The sequence below is a fragment of the Pan troglodytes genome, chromosome 10 (assembly GCF_028858775.2).
Source record: "Pan troglodytes isolate AG18354 chromosome 10, NHGRI_mPanTro3-v2.0_pri, whole genome shotgun sequence".
NCBI lineage: Eukaryota > Metazoa > Chordata > Mammalia > Primates > Hominidae > Pan > Pan troglodytes.
The window spans coordinates 41,305,549-41,322,326 of NC_072408.2; the positions used below are offsets into that span (position 1 = coordinate 41,305,549).

The 16,778-nt window shown below is 45.5% G+C and overlaps 1 protein-coding gene across 3 annotated transcripts in view; it reads right to left on the reverse strand.

The window, feature by feature from the left end:
* Nucleotides 1-6,441: 6,441 nt before the first annotated feature.
* Nucleotides 6,442-16,778, reverse strand: part of NCKAP1L (NCK associated protein 1 like) — a 45,522-nt gene continuing 35,185 nt past the window's right edge. For all 3 annotated transcript variants that reach the window (XM_016923270.4, XM_054664206.2, XM_054664204.2), the window contains 5 exons: nt 14,351-14,444; nt 13,303-13,419; nt 12,494-12,603; nt 10,572-10,661; nt 6,442-6,966 (listed from right to left, as the gene is read on the reverse strand). In XM_016923270.4, the coding sequence (XP_016778759.1) occupies nt 6,856-6,966; nt 10,572-10,661; nt 12,494-12,603; nt 13,303-13,419; nt 14,351-14,444 (522 nt within the window). In that variant the 3' untranslated portion in view covers nt 6,442-6,855. The remainder of the gene's footprint in view (nt 6,967-10,571; nt 10,662-12,493; nt 12,604-13,302; nt 13,420-14,350; nt 14,445-16,778) is intronic.

Consider the following 16,778-nt stretch of genomic DNA (forward strand, 5'->3'; position numbering starts at 1 on the left):
CTCGCCTCTCTCCTCCTCCCCCGGCCGGGTTCCCCCCTCCCTCTGCTCTCCCTCCCTTCTCCTCAGCCTGCCCGCCAGTCTCTCACTCCTCACAGCCACTCCTCCCCTTCCCAAAGGAACGATTGGAAGCCGGGGGCACACACAGACAGAAGCGCCCAAGGGCGAGCGCACGCACACAGGCGCCGGGGACGAGTGGCTGCGTGTGCCCTGTACTGGCGGATGTGAGTGCGTGTTTACAGAGTGCAGCGGAGGCGGCGGGCAGGACTTCGGTGTGGGTGGTTGTGTGGGTTCTCTCCGTGTGTTTTGAGTTTCTGTGTATGTGGTTGTGGTTCCATGTATCCACGTGTGCCTAGCTGCCTGCGTGTCCCATGTCTGAGTGCGGGGTAGGGGATGAGCACACATCTTTCCCTGCTAGACCTGGACTCGGAACCCAGTCAGACCAGACCCCACCTGTGCTCCTGTCTTGGAAAAGTTCAGGGTGTGCCCTGAGCTGTGATGGCATCCCACACTTGGCCTCAGGTCCCTCAGCTTGATCTTCCCCACCTGTCTCCAAGACTGTGGCCTTCTCCATGGTACTTCTGCCTGCCCGCCTAGCAGATAGGAATTTCTTCCAAGTTCAAAGCTCTCCAGAGCAGGCATCTTTTTTTTTTTTTTTTTTTTTGAGAAGGAGTCTGTGTCGCCCAGGCTGCAGTGCAGTGGCGCGATCTCGGCTCACTGCAACCTCTGCCTCCCCAGTTCCAGCGATTCTCCTGCCTCAGCCTCCCGGAGTAGCTGGGACTACAGGCGCGGGCCACCACGCCGGCTAATTTTTGTATTTTTTAGTAGAGATGGGGTTTCACTATATTGGCCAGGCTGGTCTCCAACTCCTGACCTCGTGATCCGCCCACGTCGGCCTCCCAAAGTGGTGGGATTACAGGTGTGAGCCACCGCACCCAGCTTAACATCTTCTTCTTTGACTAGGTAATAACTCTACACAGCCAGGAAAGCATTCCTGATATCAAAACCCCTCCTGAAGCACTTCCAGCTCATTTTTTCTGTTCTGTCTTCAGAGAAAGAAATCTAGGAGCTAAAGGCCCAGCACAAAACAGCCTAGCTGGTTAATAAACATTTGTGGAAGGAGTGAACTGGAATTTGAACTCAAGACCTTGTAAAAGGGCAAAGCCTCCTCCATCCAACCGAGTCCTACCTAGGACTCTTGCAGGAACCACCTCTCTTGCTCCATATTGTTCTCTCCCTTAATGACCACCTGCTTTGGCATTGGGGAAACTCCTATGTCAACAGAAAGTGGAGATATATTCACTAACTACTGAATCCAAAACAGGCCACTAATCCAGGATCCCAGAATGTGAATTTTAATTTCAAAAAATTCTGGAGGTTGGAAGGAGGAGTGATCAGGAGAAGGTATTTACTCTGTTCTAAATACTGAGTGGAGGCTCCCCCTCTCCCAGTCAAAGAAGGAGAAAAGAAGTGAAATGGAAGGGCGAAGAAGCGGATGAACTGTCACAGCTAAGACTCCTAACATAAAAGAATTGCCAAGTTAGGTCAGCATTTAGATTCAGCAGAAGTATCAGCAGAACCAGCTCCCAGAAAGTACAGAGGCAGAAAGAGATGGCAGAGTCAGAAAAAAGTGGAAATAATAATGGGACTTCCCACCCTCTGTCCATCTACCTTTAGCACACATCCCTTGGCTTTTCCCCAGACCCAGCCAAGAAATGGTTGCATCTGAGACCCTAGTCACACTCCTACACAGTCCATTTCTGAAAATTTGGGAGCAATCTCCTCCTTATCAACTGAAAATGAAATGGGCTGGAAACTACAAAAGAATTGCAAATTAGGATGGTGCTAAAGAGCTCTAATTAGTAAATTAGGATTAGAGCTAAGGAGTTTCCAAATTTAGGCAGGTCTTTAAACTAGAATAGGTGGGAAAGAGGCAAGACATACATCCAGAGGGCTCTCTCAACATTTCTTGTTAACACAGTGTCACATCCTGCTCTCCCAAGACCCCCTGCTCCTGATTCATTTTAAGGCTAATTCACACACACACACACACACACACACGCACACACACACAAAGTTATTCATGAAAGAGACATTAGAGTTCATCCACTCTAATTCCCTTCATTTAATAAATGGGAAAACTTCATAGACAACACAGTTTGATGGAAAAAGTAAAAATAAAAATAAATGAGAACTAAACTAACCCAGAAAAATTATATGGTCTCACAGAGAGTAAGTGATAAAACCAGAGCCAAGTCTATCAGCCTTTTTCACTCTGTGGCTCCTTTCACTTTCTTTAGTCACCAGTCCTGGTGTTTAGTCTCAACCTCATTCCTCTTGTTGCAATACAATCCCATTTCTACCTTGCTGCATCTCTAAACAGATAAGAATTGGATATACTTGTTCCACTCTGAGGCTCAAAAGACAACTATTCTCTCCCTGTCTTTTCCTCTTGTCCTCAACCCCCACCTTTCCCAGGCTCCTTCTCATTCCTCTCCTTTTCAGCTTCTAAACTGCCCCCTACCCCTAGGAGGCTCTGCCTCCTCACTCCCCTAACCCCACAATCCTTTCCAACAAGCTTTGAGTTTGATAGAGACCAAAAATGATGCTTTGGCAGTAGGTGACGGATGGATGTGATCTGCCTCCTACGGGAATGCTATTTAAAGGGGCAGCCTCACAATCCTCTCCTTCCAAAGTGACAAGAGAAAAGTCTGCTCCTCAATCTCTCCAGAGCTGCAAACTCAGCTCAAGTTAACTTCTGACTTCCTCAACCTGCAACCTGGCCTGCTGCTCCTGCTTCCTATTCAAGTGGGAGGGAGAGTACTTGACAACTCATTGAGGTGTGGGGGCTGAAGGGGGATTCATCTTCATCTCCTTTGATGACAGGTACTTAGGAGAAGCAGGAGGCCCTGCGGGGAGGAGGACTGGAAGAACACTCTTCCCCCAACCGCGTGAGTGCATTTCAGCCATGTGCCAGCTTCTTCTCAAAGTCAAACTTTGTTGGAGAAGAACTAATATAAGCATGAGGACCTAAGGTTAAGGAAGCCTTGTCCCTAGCTGGGACCTCCCTCCCTCCTGGATCCTGGTATTCACAGCACAGTTGTTCCCTTCCTGCAAAGCAAAGTGCTACAGGGCATCATCCCCTTGGCCAGGCCCTGGACCTTCTGCATTTTTTTGTGTGTGTGTGTGAGACAGGATCTTGCTCTGTCGCCCAGACTGGAGTGCAATGGCATCATCTTCGCTCACTGCAACCTCTGCCTCCCAGACTCAAGCGATCCTCCCCACCTCAGCCTTCCAAGTAGCTAGGACTACAGGCAAGAACTATTACGCCCAGCTAATTTTCGTATTTTTTTGTAGAGACGGAGTTCGCCATGTTGACCAGGCTGGTCTTAACCTCCTTAGCTCAAGAGATCCACTGGCCTCAGCCTCCCAAAGTGTTGGGATTACAGGCAACAGCCACCATGCCCAGCTAATTTTTTGTATTTTTGGAAAGACAGGGTTTCACTGTGTTGCCCAGAGTGGTCTCAAACTCCTGAGTTCAAGCGATCCGCCTGCCTCCCAAAGTGCTGGGATTACAGGGGTGAGCCACCACACCCAGTTCCTTCTGCACTTCGAAGCTGGCCCACCTGCCAACTGGATTGAACACCATGGCAGGGGAGGCAGTGTTTCTACTGTCCAAACAAAAGGCGGCACCTATGCAAGTATCTTGCCCCAGGCCTTGTGGGAGGCATAATTCCATCTCATTGCTGCAAGCAAGTTAATGGAGATGTTAATAAAAACACTACATTAATGAAAATGCTGAGGCTAGAACCTATTCTGTGCCTGTAAGACAAAACAATTGGGGTGAGATTTCTGATATCCATTCTCTAGTTCCTTTGGGCCTAAGTAAAGCAAACTTACAACCTGGGACACAACTTATTTTGTCCCAGGTTGTAAGAGGACAGAGACCCTCCTGGTAAAGGAAGCAAATTGCCTGAAATGCTGATGGGTCCTGTTACTTCTCTGTCCCTTCACCTCTGGACATTCACTTTTTGCTTCTGGTAGTAAAGGCCATCATGTCCTCACCTTCTCCAATTTGCTCCTTCTAAGGTCTCTGGATTCTAAAACCCAAGTCTTCCCTTGTGAAGAGGCAGACCGGGCAAGTAGAAAACGTCTAGGACTGAACATCAGACTTGGGTCCCAGTTCTAGTTCTACTGCTAAACATGTGACCTTCATTAAGTCATTTAATATTTCTAAATCTGTTTTCTGACCTGAAATAGGAAAGCCTTCCCTGGCTACCTTGCAGAATTGCTATAAGGATGTGAAAGCACTTTGAAAAAGTATAAGTGGTAGAGAAATATGTGTGTATAATTATATGTTTACAAAAAGATATATCAAATGACAAAATTTTAGAAATAGAGAATATATCTGTGTTACCAGGAGCTAGAGATGGGGAAGGGGGTTGTGGGAGGAGAAAATTGCTATAAAATTGCTATAAAAGAGCAATACGAGGGATCCTTGTGGTAATGGAACTGTTCTGTATCTTTTTTTAAATTATTATTTATTTTTTGAGACAGAGTCTCGCTGTGTCACTCAGCCTGGAGTGCTGTGGCAGGATCTTAGCTTACTGCAACCTCCGCCTCCCAGGATCAAGTGATTCTGCTGCCTCAGCCTCCTGAGTAGTGGGACTACAGGCATGCACCACCACGCCCGGCTAGTTTTGGTATTTTTAGTAGAGACGGTGTTTCACCATATTGGCCAGGCTGCTCTCAAACCCCTGACCTCAGGTGATCCACCTGCCTTGGCCTCCCAAAGTGCTGGGATTACAGGCGTGAGCCACTGCGCCCGGCCTGTTCTGTATGTTGACTGTAGTGGCAGATACACAAACCTACACATGATAAAGCTGTATAGAAATAGATAACACACACACGTGCACACACAGAGAGAAATGAACATAAGCAAAACTGGGGAAGGAAATCTGAACAAGATCAGTAGATTATATCAATGTCAGTTATCCTGGTTGTGGCAGTGTACTACAGTTTTGCTAGATGTTAGCATTCAGGGAAACTGTGTAAAGGAAAATAGAATTTCTCTGTATGATTTCTTACAAGTGCAGGTGGATTAACTATCTCAATAAAATTTTCAGTTTTAAAAAAAGGCATTCTGTCTACCCTCCATCCCCCTGCAGCAACTTGTCTTGCTGTCCTCTTAAGCAGTTCTAGATGCAGATGCAGATGGAGGAGGGATCTCTATCCCCTCAAGCAGAAAAATATAAACATATAGAGTAGTGGTTCAGATACTTCTGAGCCTTCTCTTCCTCATCAACTTTACTCTCAGTCTCATAAGCCTGACACTGAACCACCCTTTAGAACATAAGCCCTTCCCATAGCAAGGAAGGAGGATTTGCTGATGCACGAAGCAGGATTCTCTATAGCTTCCACCCTAAAGAGCAGACAACTGTTGCTAAGAAAAATCTGTAAGTTGATTATGGGTGCCAAGTTAAGAAAGTATTGACTAAGCCTGGGTCTCAAGAAATAAAAAGCAAACACATGTACAAAACCCCAAAACAGCTATCAAATAGGCTTCAGGAAGGCTGAATCGTTTTTGCTGAAAACCGACAACTGCTTCCCTTTCATCATGAAAGTATGGACATGACCCTAATTAACCAACTAGCTAATTATATTTGTCAATTCCAACCACTCTAGACCTGTGACATATATGATCTGTTTCTCCACTTCTCCCTGGCAGTGGATTCACAGAAGTGATGCATGGGGGCCACTATTTCCTGCCAAGGAGTTAAGTAAACCTAGTTTAGTGCTATCTTGAATGCCCCAGGCTCTGTGACGCTTGAAATTCTAATTAGCGCAGAAAAGGGCTAAGTTGAAACAGCTTGTACTCCCTCAAGGATACCCACTCTCAGGGCCATACAACCTAATGAGGTCTGTGAAATTTAAGATCCAGAAGAGAAATCCCTGCCTGGAGCAACAGCTGTACCCAGGCTGACAAAAGGATTTGGGGTTAAATTAGTCCCTCCCAATAAAAGGCAGAGTACCCCCAAATGGTACAGGAGGGAAAACCCACCTAAGTCTGGGCCAATCAGTTGTCATGTAACCTAGAATTGATGGAGACTAACTGACCCTCTGCTCTGGGTTGTGGAGATATCAAAGCAGGAGGGCTTAAAGCAAGAGAGAACTTGTAACAAACAATGTAGTAGAGTAGGTGGGCAGTGAACATCTCTGAAGGGCACTTCCTCCTTGCCCCAGTAGGAAACGCAGTCAAGCTGGGGGCAAAGGAAGAGACCCAATGACCCCTCGAAGAGCCCCACAAAGGAAAAGAGGGGCTCCTTTGCTGCTACTCTGCATTAGGAGCAGGTTGAATGTTTGCTGAACACATTTGAAAAAGGAAGAGAGAAGATAATGGTCCTAATGAATGTGCAGGAGACAATAGCAGCTCCAGTGGGAGGATTATAAGCTCATTATGGTTTAATATGATGATTGATCATCTCTGCCCGCCAGCATTATCCTAAGAATAGTGATGAAGGTCGGAGAGGCCCATGCCTGTCAGAGCTCAAGCTCAAGTCACCAGAAGATAGAAAATATACTTGTACGTTACTCCTTTTTTCATTGTAAAATTCACACATGTGGCCCCACGCCCTAACTTTTTCCATAAGCTGTCCATGCTCCCAGCCTGCCTCACTGCTCTATGATTTCTCAGCCCTGGATTGTTCTTCCACAGATCTGTTCATCAACTCTGGCTCCTGACCCTCTCTCCTTAGTGACCCCACCCCATTCCCACCCCTTGTGAAAGTGACCACAGCTTCCACTATGGCAAGGGTTTAGGAAGGTCCAAAGGGCTCTTCAGTGGGTACTGGCAGGCATTCAGTTTAGGTGGAAGGCCCGAGACACCTCCCGATAGGCATTTCGAAGCAGGACATAAGGGAAACAGGACTCCAGCATGTCCAGGGTCAGGAAGGATGACTCCTCCACCACCTGAAAGAGATGGGGCCAAGAGATGAGAACCTCAGGTAGGGCATTTGTCTGTGATACCCTGTTCCTTTTGCATAGTTCCCAGGCCCTCTGAGGCCCTGAGAGTTACAAGTGAACAGGGTTCCAAATCACACCCCCCTCTTCCCTCACTTGGTTTGGCTGCAGGAAGGCAATGTGGCATCTTCAGCTCCATTATCATTGACCCTGACCCCCTCATCAGAACTATGTGAAGGGCACAGAAGCAGACAGCAGGAGAGAACCACTTTCCCAGTGCAGCAAAACCCATTCTCTCCCATTCTGGATGCTAAATCACATGTGGGTGGGCAGCACACAGATGCAGGTAAAGATGTATAAAAGTGCTAATTACAAAGCTTTGCAGCAAGAGAAACAAACACCACTGCAGGCCACGGAAGGGGGCCTGGAATTCACATGGGTCCTCTTGTGTTGGGCCTCAGTCTCCTCCCTCTCTCAGTACAGTGCTTGGGGAACAGTAAGGATGCCGCATAAAGGAGCAGGCATGATTAATTAGTTTAATTAGAAGCCTGTGTGCTGCGGTAATCCCAGCAGCCCCCACAGCCAAGCAGGAAGATAGATCAAGATGCCTGGAGAAGAATGAGAGTGGGGGTGAGGGTGAAGAGGGGGAGGTGGGTGGACAGGGCATGTTCATGAAGAGCAGCATAGCCTAGTGGTGGACTGGAGGGTCCCCATCCCTGAGGAAGGAGCAGGGTGTATTTCCTTCAGTGCCTTCCTTATCCAAGAGGTAATGAGACTAAAAAACACACTCTGGAGAGGTGTCCCATATCCTCTGGCAATTCACACAGATGGGTTCTCCACAATATATCTGGTACTCCAAGTCCTGAAAATTCACTAAGGAAAGAGAATCTACCATATCTACTCTAACGTGTTTCTCTCTCTGAAGTCCTTTCAAGTTTTAAAATGTGTAAGATTTTCCTATTCTCAAACACATGCACACACAACAGCTGTAAAAGAGCAGAAACTGCAGGCTGAAGGAAGGGAAATCTGCTGGTAAAACTGCAGCCCTGATGATAGGTTAAATATCAAAGAATTTCTTGCTAGGCAAGACTTTCAAGCCCTCAGCTGGGAAAGAGATGAGCTGTCTTCTCCAAGGTGCTACCCTCAGGTACAGGGAAATGAATAATGACTTCAAGCAAATCCACTGTCCCAAGACTTTCTATTCTCCATAAAGCACAAGAAAATAACAGGGCTCCCAAGTGGCAGAAGTTTACGGGAGTGGAAACAGCCCTAGAGTGATGGCCAAGAAACTTGGGTTCTAGTCCCAAATCTGCCATATATTTTAGGGGAGACCTTGATTGTCATCTTTCCCTCCCTATTCTTCAGTTTCCTCATCTTTATGACTTGTAAGTACTGGACTAATTGCCAGGATCTGGTCTGGTTCTGGCATCTAGGATTCCATGATTCTATAAGAGCCATGTCTTTCCCCAGGAAACCTGTGCCAGGAACAGACTGGCAACACTGAGGTGCAGGCACGGCCCAGGCTTGACAGCCAAAACAGAAAGACTCTGGGGACAGAAGTGCTGGTCAGAATTTGAGGCTACATGAGTAGCCTCTTAACTCAGAATACAGCTCCTTCACCTTCGGTCATTTCCAATTTCTCTGTGGAAACATTTGCATTTAAATTGCTTCACAGCAACTAGTCCCTCTAGTTTCTCCCTCCAACAAAAAGTACTTGATCCTAGCTCTGTTCCCGTCACTCTGTTGGCTTCATTGGAAGGCCACAGGGGCAAACACTTTCCACATTTTGGGGTGTTGGAAGGGGTCTAAGCAGAAGGAGGTAAGAATACAGGTGGGTAATACAGAATCACCTCCAACCTGACAGGGGTGAAAACTACCTGAGGAAGTGAAGGAAGAGTCATGCCAAAGTAATCCAGAACCTAAAATGAGCTGCAGACAGCAGGAACTAACATTTGCTGAGCATCTACTATGTACTAGGCACTTTCACACATAATACCTTATGGATTCTAATCACTCTATCATAAGGATTATTACCCACTTTTATGAATAGAGAGCCAAAGTCTCAGAAGAGTTCATTGCCTTGCCAAGGCCATGCTGCTGCTCTATGTATTGTGCCCCCACATAGCCCACCACCATGGGCACTGCCCTCACTCTCCCCTCATCTACCTCCTCTGCCCTCTTGCCTCACCAAACACATCCCACACAAATACATCCACCCCCAAGTCCATTCTCCTCTCTCTCATAATCCTTAACCAGCCCAGCCTAGGCCTTTTTCTAGTTGGAGAAACTAAGGCATAAATATCACTCAGTGCCTGTGTATTTCAAGAAGGAGACCTGGAGGGAATCCCAGGAATCCCTGGCCCCTAGCATTTCTGGGCCTCGGACAAGAATACAGATGGAGGTCCACATACCACATGACTAATTAAATCAAGCTAACAAACTAGTATATTCTAGCTTTCAACCTTCACAATGTACATTTGTAGTCTTATGGAAGCCCAGGTTTGAATTAAGAATTTTTGGGCTCCTCCAAGTTCTGCACCAGAACAGGGTGAAGGGAAGAAACAAGCTTCCAGCCCAGTCCCCCTTCTCCTCCCACCCTCAGTTAGAGGGATTTTGTGTGCACTTGTAGACTTCCTTATCTGCATATCTAAACTCCAGCCATACGTCCCTTGGGCACTAGAGGTATATCCACCAGTAGGACGGTCCGCCTCAGTAGGAAGAAGTTTAACACAGGCCCTACAAGTGGGCTGAAGCTGCTTAGCAAAGTATTCTGGGGCCCCAGATATCTCTCGTATGGGCCTCAAGGTGGGGTACAGGCTCTACCTCTTCCCATTGGCCAGAGGAGGGCCCCAGAACACTCTACTAGAGGAAGGCTCAAGGAGGGCCTTTTAAACACTGGGCCCAGGGCAAAAGCCCTTCCTGTCCATACCTAAGTGCATTACTAACATGGAGAATCAGAGCAAAAGAGTGAGTAAGAGTGTCGAAGAGGGAAACAGGGTCATGAGGAAAAAAACTTTTAAAGTTAACTGAGTCAGAGTTCCCAAAACTTTCTGCCAGAGTAGAGAGAAGCCCACAGCTTGGGAAGCAAGGAGAAGAGACAGCAGGAGCTGCCTGATTCATGGCCCACCAGGCTCCCTGCCTTACAGCTTTTTAGCTAAAATCCTTTCCCTCCTCTGAGCCCCCACCCCTCAACCTCTGAGTTCAGCTCTGTGTTATCCAGCACTCTTTTCATAGTACTCTTAAAAACAAGAAATGCAGTGGTAGAAAATTGTCAAGTGAAACCAAACATGTACTGGACAGGTAATTACCAATAAGGGGCACAGCTGCCCTATCAGATCAGACTCGGGAACATTGCAGGACATGGGCCCAGCCAGCTTAGGGGCCAGGAAGGCCCTGTCTTGCAGAAGTCCTTGAAGACTCTACTCTGGGATTACAGGACAAGTTTAGAATGTTAATCAGAATGTGAGGACTACACTCAGAGGGTCATGCAGAGTTAAGTCCTTAGTTAATGCTTTTGGGTGACAAGAATGGCAAGGATGCAAAGACCCTAAACAGAAGTCTCCCTCTGGCCCTTCCGTTCCCTGTTCTCACACCAATTTAAATAAGGTACTTACCAAGCGCATGAGCAGAGAAATGGATTCTCGATTTCTGGTTTTAAGCTTGTCAGTCTCCTGGCCCAGCTGCAAGAGGCTGACAGAGGCCACCTGTAAGGGAAGAATTTGTAAAGCAGATTTTTATACAGGTCAGTATCAAATGGCCTCAGGCTGCAGGAAGTTAAGAAAAGATCAAGGAGAGAGTTAAGAAGTGCTAGAATGTTCCTGAAGACTCAGGGTGGGAAAGTGGCAAATCTCCTAGGTTTCAGAGATACATGTTGCCTATAAGCCAGCCTGGATCTCACTGACGTCCCAGTGCAGACAACAGGTTGCCAGGAGTGCTAGGGGAGAGATTGCAAGGGGCAGGGAAACAACCTAGAGCAAAGGCAGGTGATGTATGCCAGGAGATTAACCTCTCTTTTCCTAGGCAGCCTCCAGACACCACTGTCATCAGGCTGTTTATGGCTGATTCCCTATCTGACTAGAGGCAGTGAGCCTCTGATTCAGACACAGCTCTCGCTCGTGGTATTCTCCAGTCAACTCCCAAATGGCTGTCATCTCCATCATCCCCAAACCCCCAAAGGATCAAAGAAGAAACATGATTCATTGTATCCCAGGCCCAGGTGACCTGCATTTAGCAAACAGAGGATAAAAGGGAAGGCAAGGGTGGGGGATTCCCTTCTCACCCCTTCTCAGAGATCTGGTGTGAATCCTCTTTGCATTTAAGATGCTCAGAGCCAGGTCTATCTGGTTGGGTGCCTCAGCTTAAATAGAGACACACCAACCAATCTTATGATCCCTGACATGTACTTCTCAGAATGAGGGTATAATTCCTGAGAGAACAATATGATCTGCTGTGTTTCCTCCTGGAAGGAGACAGATGAGGCCCTGGTTCTTATATCGGGACCATACTTTGCAAAGAAATAAGCTCTTTGTTACTGAGAATGCTCAAGCAGGCAGAGGGGAATGGACCATGTATCAGAAGTATATGAACAAAATTCCTCCATGGAGGATTTAGAATGGAAAATTCTAGGGCCTATTGTATTTGTTCTGAGTTTTCCCAGAGGCAAAACTAAGATCCATGGTGAGAGTTACAGGAAGTCAAATTTTGGCCAAAATTTTTAACATTTTTTTTTTAAGAAATTGGATATGACCTACAGTGGAATCTGCTGCCTAGTTTTAAGTTCCAGTCCCTAGAAATCTAGACCATTGGTTCTAGTGAGATCCCCAGACAAGCAGCATCAAGATTACCTGGGAACAGAAATGCACATTATTCAGCCCCACCCTAATCTACTAAGGTAGAAACTCTCCAGGTGATTCTGATTTACATTAAAGTTTGAGAAGTAGTCATTGATCATTTGTCCATACAGAGTTAGAAAGGGCCTTAGAGATGATAAAACTCAGTGTCTCTACAACTTGAATGTGCATCTGATCTCCCAGAGGCCTTATTAAAAACACAGAGGCCTAGATTTACCCTACAATATTCTAACTCAGTAGGTCTGGTGTAAAGATCAGGAATCTGTATTTTAAGAAGCTCCCCAAGATATTCTGATGCATACCAAGGTGCATGGATTCGGTTTAATCTGAATTCATGGGTTCAGTTTAATCTCACTGTTTTATATATGAAAATACCGAGGCCCCAAAATCTTGGCACTTCAGAGGTCACACAACTACTTAATGGCAGATCAAAAATCAGAACTCAGATTTTCTGACTCTTTGTCCAATGATCTTTGCAAATATTCAAGCAGAGGCTGAAACACCAGCTGTTAGGAAATTTAGAAGAAACTCTTGCCTTTCACATAGTAGCTTCTCACTGTTTACTGAATGAATTAGGTGGGAAGTTAGACTCAAAAGCCTGTTCAACGATAATTGTCTACAGATTTAAGTCAAACCAATTCCAGCCCTTTGCAATCTTCCATTCTTTATAACCTAGACCCACTCACCACCAGAAATTCCTTGAGGTGAGTTTCAATGTTCTTGTTGTAGAGCGTGAAGAGGGCAGCAGACACCTGGATGATGGCTTTGGTCAAGCAATGAATATTGTTGTTGTAACCTAGGTTATTATTGATATAGATGGAGAGAAAAAAGAGGAAATGACAAAGTAAGCCACTCCAGGATGACCCAAACTGGTAATTTCTCATGTTTTCAGGCTGAGCCACCAGTATTTGACACCAAAAGGATGAGAAGGCATTTTGAGATTAGAGGCAGGATATTCCTATGAAATCTTATTGAAATTGAATTATGCATAGTTCATTCTCTCATTCTGAAGTGGTGTTTTTGTTTTCAGGGTAGGGGGTGTTTTCTTCCTTTTCTTTTTTTTTTTTTTTTTTTTTTTTTTTTAAAGACAGGGTCTTGCTCTGTCACCATGCTGGAGTGCAGAGGCGCAATCATGGCTCACTACAACCTTGACCCCTTGGGCTCAAGCCATCCTCCTACCTCAGCCTCCCAGGTAGCTGGGACTACAGGCCACCCTGCCCAGCTAGTTTATTTATTTTTGTAGAAACAGGGTTTCACCACGTTGCCTAGGCTGGTCTGGAACTCATGGGCTCAAGTGATCTACCCACCTCAGCTTGGCCTCCCAAAGTGCTAGGATTACAGGCGTGAGCCACCGTGTCCAGCCTTCAAGTGCTTTTTGAAATAGAACTTCACACCCAAGTCAGAAGTCTATATTTTCCAGTATCTCTGTCTCCTCTCTCTACCCCAGGACACTAACTTGAATAGCACTGGTTTCTCAAACTTACCCCTTACTTACCATCCTTCTCAATGCTATAAAAGGAAGAAGGGTCAGTGGCAAGGAGTGGGAGGGAAACTGCCAGAAAGATCAAGAGCAGGCAGGCCACCTTATATTCCTCCTCAGGAGATGAAGTATCTGGTGAGAAGGAAAAAAGGAAAGAGGAAAAGTGAATAAAGTCAGCAAACAGAAGTTATCTGTTACAGGGGTCCTACTTCGCAGAATTGCTGTGAGGATCACAGGAGAAAATATCTATGAAAACACTTTATAAAGCCTATGGGCAAGTTATTACTTAATTTTCCTGAAGAAACAGGACTAGCATCCACCTATAGTGAAGGGCCTGAGTCCTGGAGGCCTCCCTGGCAACAGGGCAGAACTTTCAGCCAAGGGCTCTGCTGATGTACAATGCAACCCTAGGATGCCTGTCCACTGCCTGATAGGATGGAGAGGCAGAAAGAAGACAAAAGGTTCTCACCCACCATGAGAGAAGAAGAAGGGTAAGTCTGGCCATTTTGAAAGGCCTTAATCCTAGCCCCTTGGTTCATCCTGTTCTGAGTGTGTATAGGTATGACTGAAATCAGAGGAAATGTGTAATGGAAAATATAAGTGTTAAGTGTGAGATGGGAAGAAATAAACAGTGTCAAGGTGATTATGTGGAGGGAGAAAGCACAAAATCACTATGGGGAATTTGGGTGCTATACCACACAACCCACTATTTTGTATTGTTCTCTCATTGTTTCATTTGCATTAATTTATTTTCCCAACCAGATTGTAAATGCCTTTGAGCACTTGCAGAGCACCAAACAGACTCTCACTTAGTACTTTTTAGCTGACCGGTAGATCAACTAGTTGGAACCTGAGGATGTAGATCAACTAGTTGAAACCTGAGGATAAATCTAAATCGCCTATGTAAGTATTTTCTGAAGGTTAGGGTCCTTCCTTCACTCCCAGCTTATATCCTCTGAATATATAATCTCAAATAAAGGCTTCTTTGACATTGACATTTTTTCACCCAAAATAAGGCCCAAGCCCTCCTTTCCCAAATCTCGCCCCCTTTCCCCAATCTTACCAGCTTTCAGATTAGCAATGGCAGCCACCAAGGCTGGGTCAATGTCACAGGCCACACCTGCAGCAGATGCCAGCTCAAAGATACTCAGGGTCACCTGGAGAGAAGAAAATAACATTCTGGAGAGGATTCGCAGGACATAATGGCTTGACAGAAGGAATGCATAGCCAGGACTCTTGGATCACAGATTTAATTTTTTTTTTTAAAGATACTTTTATATATATGTAGAGAAAGAGAGAGAGTCTCGCTATTTTGTCCAGGCTGGTTTCAAACTCCTGGGCTCAAGAAATCCTCCTGCCTCAGCCTCCCAAAGTGCTGGGATTACAGGCATGAGCCACAGTGTCCAGCTAATCATAGATTTTAAACTTCTGGTTTATTGTCATCTTTTCTATATATTCCCTTCATAGCTCTCCCTATCCTACAGGGAAAATAACCCTTTGGGACACTCCATCGTACAAATTTACTTTTTCAACTTCATTTTCCTAAATACTTCCTTTATTCGGTGCTGCCAGGATAATTTATTCACTGTCCCGAAACTACAACTTCCTCTCCCATACTCTGGTTCAGGTGCTTCCCTCTTTTGAGGGTCCTTTTCTCTCCTCTATTTATATCTATGTTACGTCCATCCCTTAGATCTCATCTTCTCTGTAAAGCGCTACCTGATTACTTCAGCCCAAAGCCAGCTCTTCCCTCCTTACGTTGGTACCACTGACTTAGCATTGATCACACACAGCATCTGTTGTTAGTTATCTTTTTAGATGGAATGCAAGACTCATCTCCTTATCTTGCCAAATAGATAGCTTTTTAAAACCTCATGGCATAGTGAAGGGAGCAAAAAGCTTTGGAGTGAGACAGATCTGGGTTCAAGTCCTAGCAACACCACTTATTAAGTGTGTGACCTTGACTAAAAGTTACTTAACCTCTTTGATCCCTCATTTTCCCATCTATAAAACTGGCATAATAACATTTACCTCACATAGTTGTTGTGAAGATTAAATTAGACCACACATCGACCATAGTGACTAACAGAGAAAATGTGATGCCTTTACATCCTCTTCCTTTATCTTAAAGTCAGGAGTTTTGCATTTCTCTTTACCTTCTCTAGTGTTTAACATAATGCTGAGCACATAGAAGGCATTCAATAAATATTGATTGATTGATACCTGAATCTCTCATTGTACTTACAATCAGGTTCCCAGGACACAGCCCCAAGCCCCTACTCCCATACTAAGTACCTAGACCCCTTTTTAGATTTAAAAAAATGTTTTTTGAAAGAACAAGGATAATTGTTTTAATACTGGACAACTAAGTATCTTATGCAAGTAATCCCACAGACTGGCCAGAGCGATGGCTCAGGCCTGTAATCCCAGCACTTTGGGAGGCCAAGGTGGGCGGATCACTTGAGTCCAGGAGTTGGAGACAAGCCTGGCCAACCTGGTGAACCCCTGTCTTTACTAAAAATACAAAAATTAGCCAGGTGTGGTGGCATGAACCTGAAGTTCCAGGAGGAACTCGGGGGGCTGATGCATGAGAATTGCCTGAATCCAGGAGGTAGAGGTTGCAGTGAGCTGAGATCGCACTCCAGCACTGGGCAACACAGCGAGACTCTGTCTCAAGTAAAAAAAAAAGAATCCCACAGACATACCAACATACACACACTTTGCTGTGGTACTGATACAGAAGCCAAATCTTTGCCACCTTCTGTTCTGCCCTTATTTAAATCCCCTACTACCTAAATGACCGTTTGTGGAACCACGGCTTCGGAGATAAGGAACCTGGTTCATGAGGTTTTCTGGAGGAAGAAAGGGATGGTTGAAGGGATTTTATCTTTTCTTCTTCTAATCTTCTTGCTCCTCTGAGGCAGTAACAGCATCTCTGATGGACAGGCCATCCTCCCTCTCTGCCCCTACCTGCTTATTTTCACAGGCAGGCAGAGCCTAAAGATTGGAGCTACCCAGGAGATATCAGCTAGACAAGCTCCTGACAGCCTAGAGCATCTGGACCAACATCAGCAGGTGCCAGAAACCCAGGCTCAGCTTAAAATCAAAGATCTTTCAAGAGGGGCAGCTATCCTAGTGAAAAAATGCCCCCTCACTGCCCCCACAGTCACTTGCCCCTCATGATTTTAGGCAGATAGAGGTGGAAATTTCACAACTCTTTTGATCTCAAAGTAAGGAAGATTTTCTTAACACATAACTTTAATTCTTCCTGCTAACTAGTTTCCTCTCAACACAGACCACTCTCCGTTAAAGGAATCAATTATAAGAGAAGGAGCCTGCCCTATGCATTTGAAGGATTCTATTCCTAGGCTCTAGCTGTATTTCCTGCCATAGCATACTTCTTAGTTCCAGATGATTCAAAAGACAAGATGACTCAAAGGTGGGAGATGGGTGGGAAATGGATGCTTAACTTATATTGTCTGCAGAAGCCC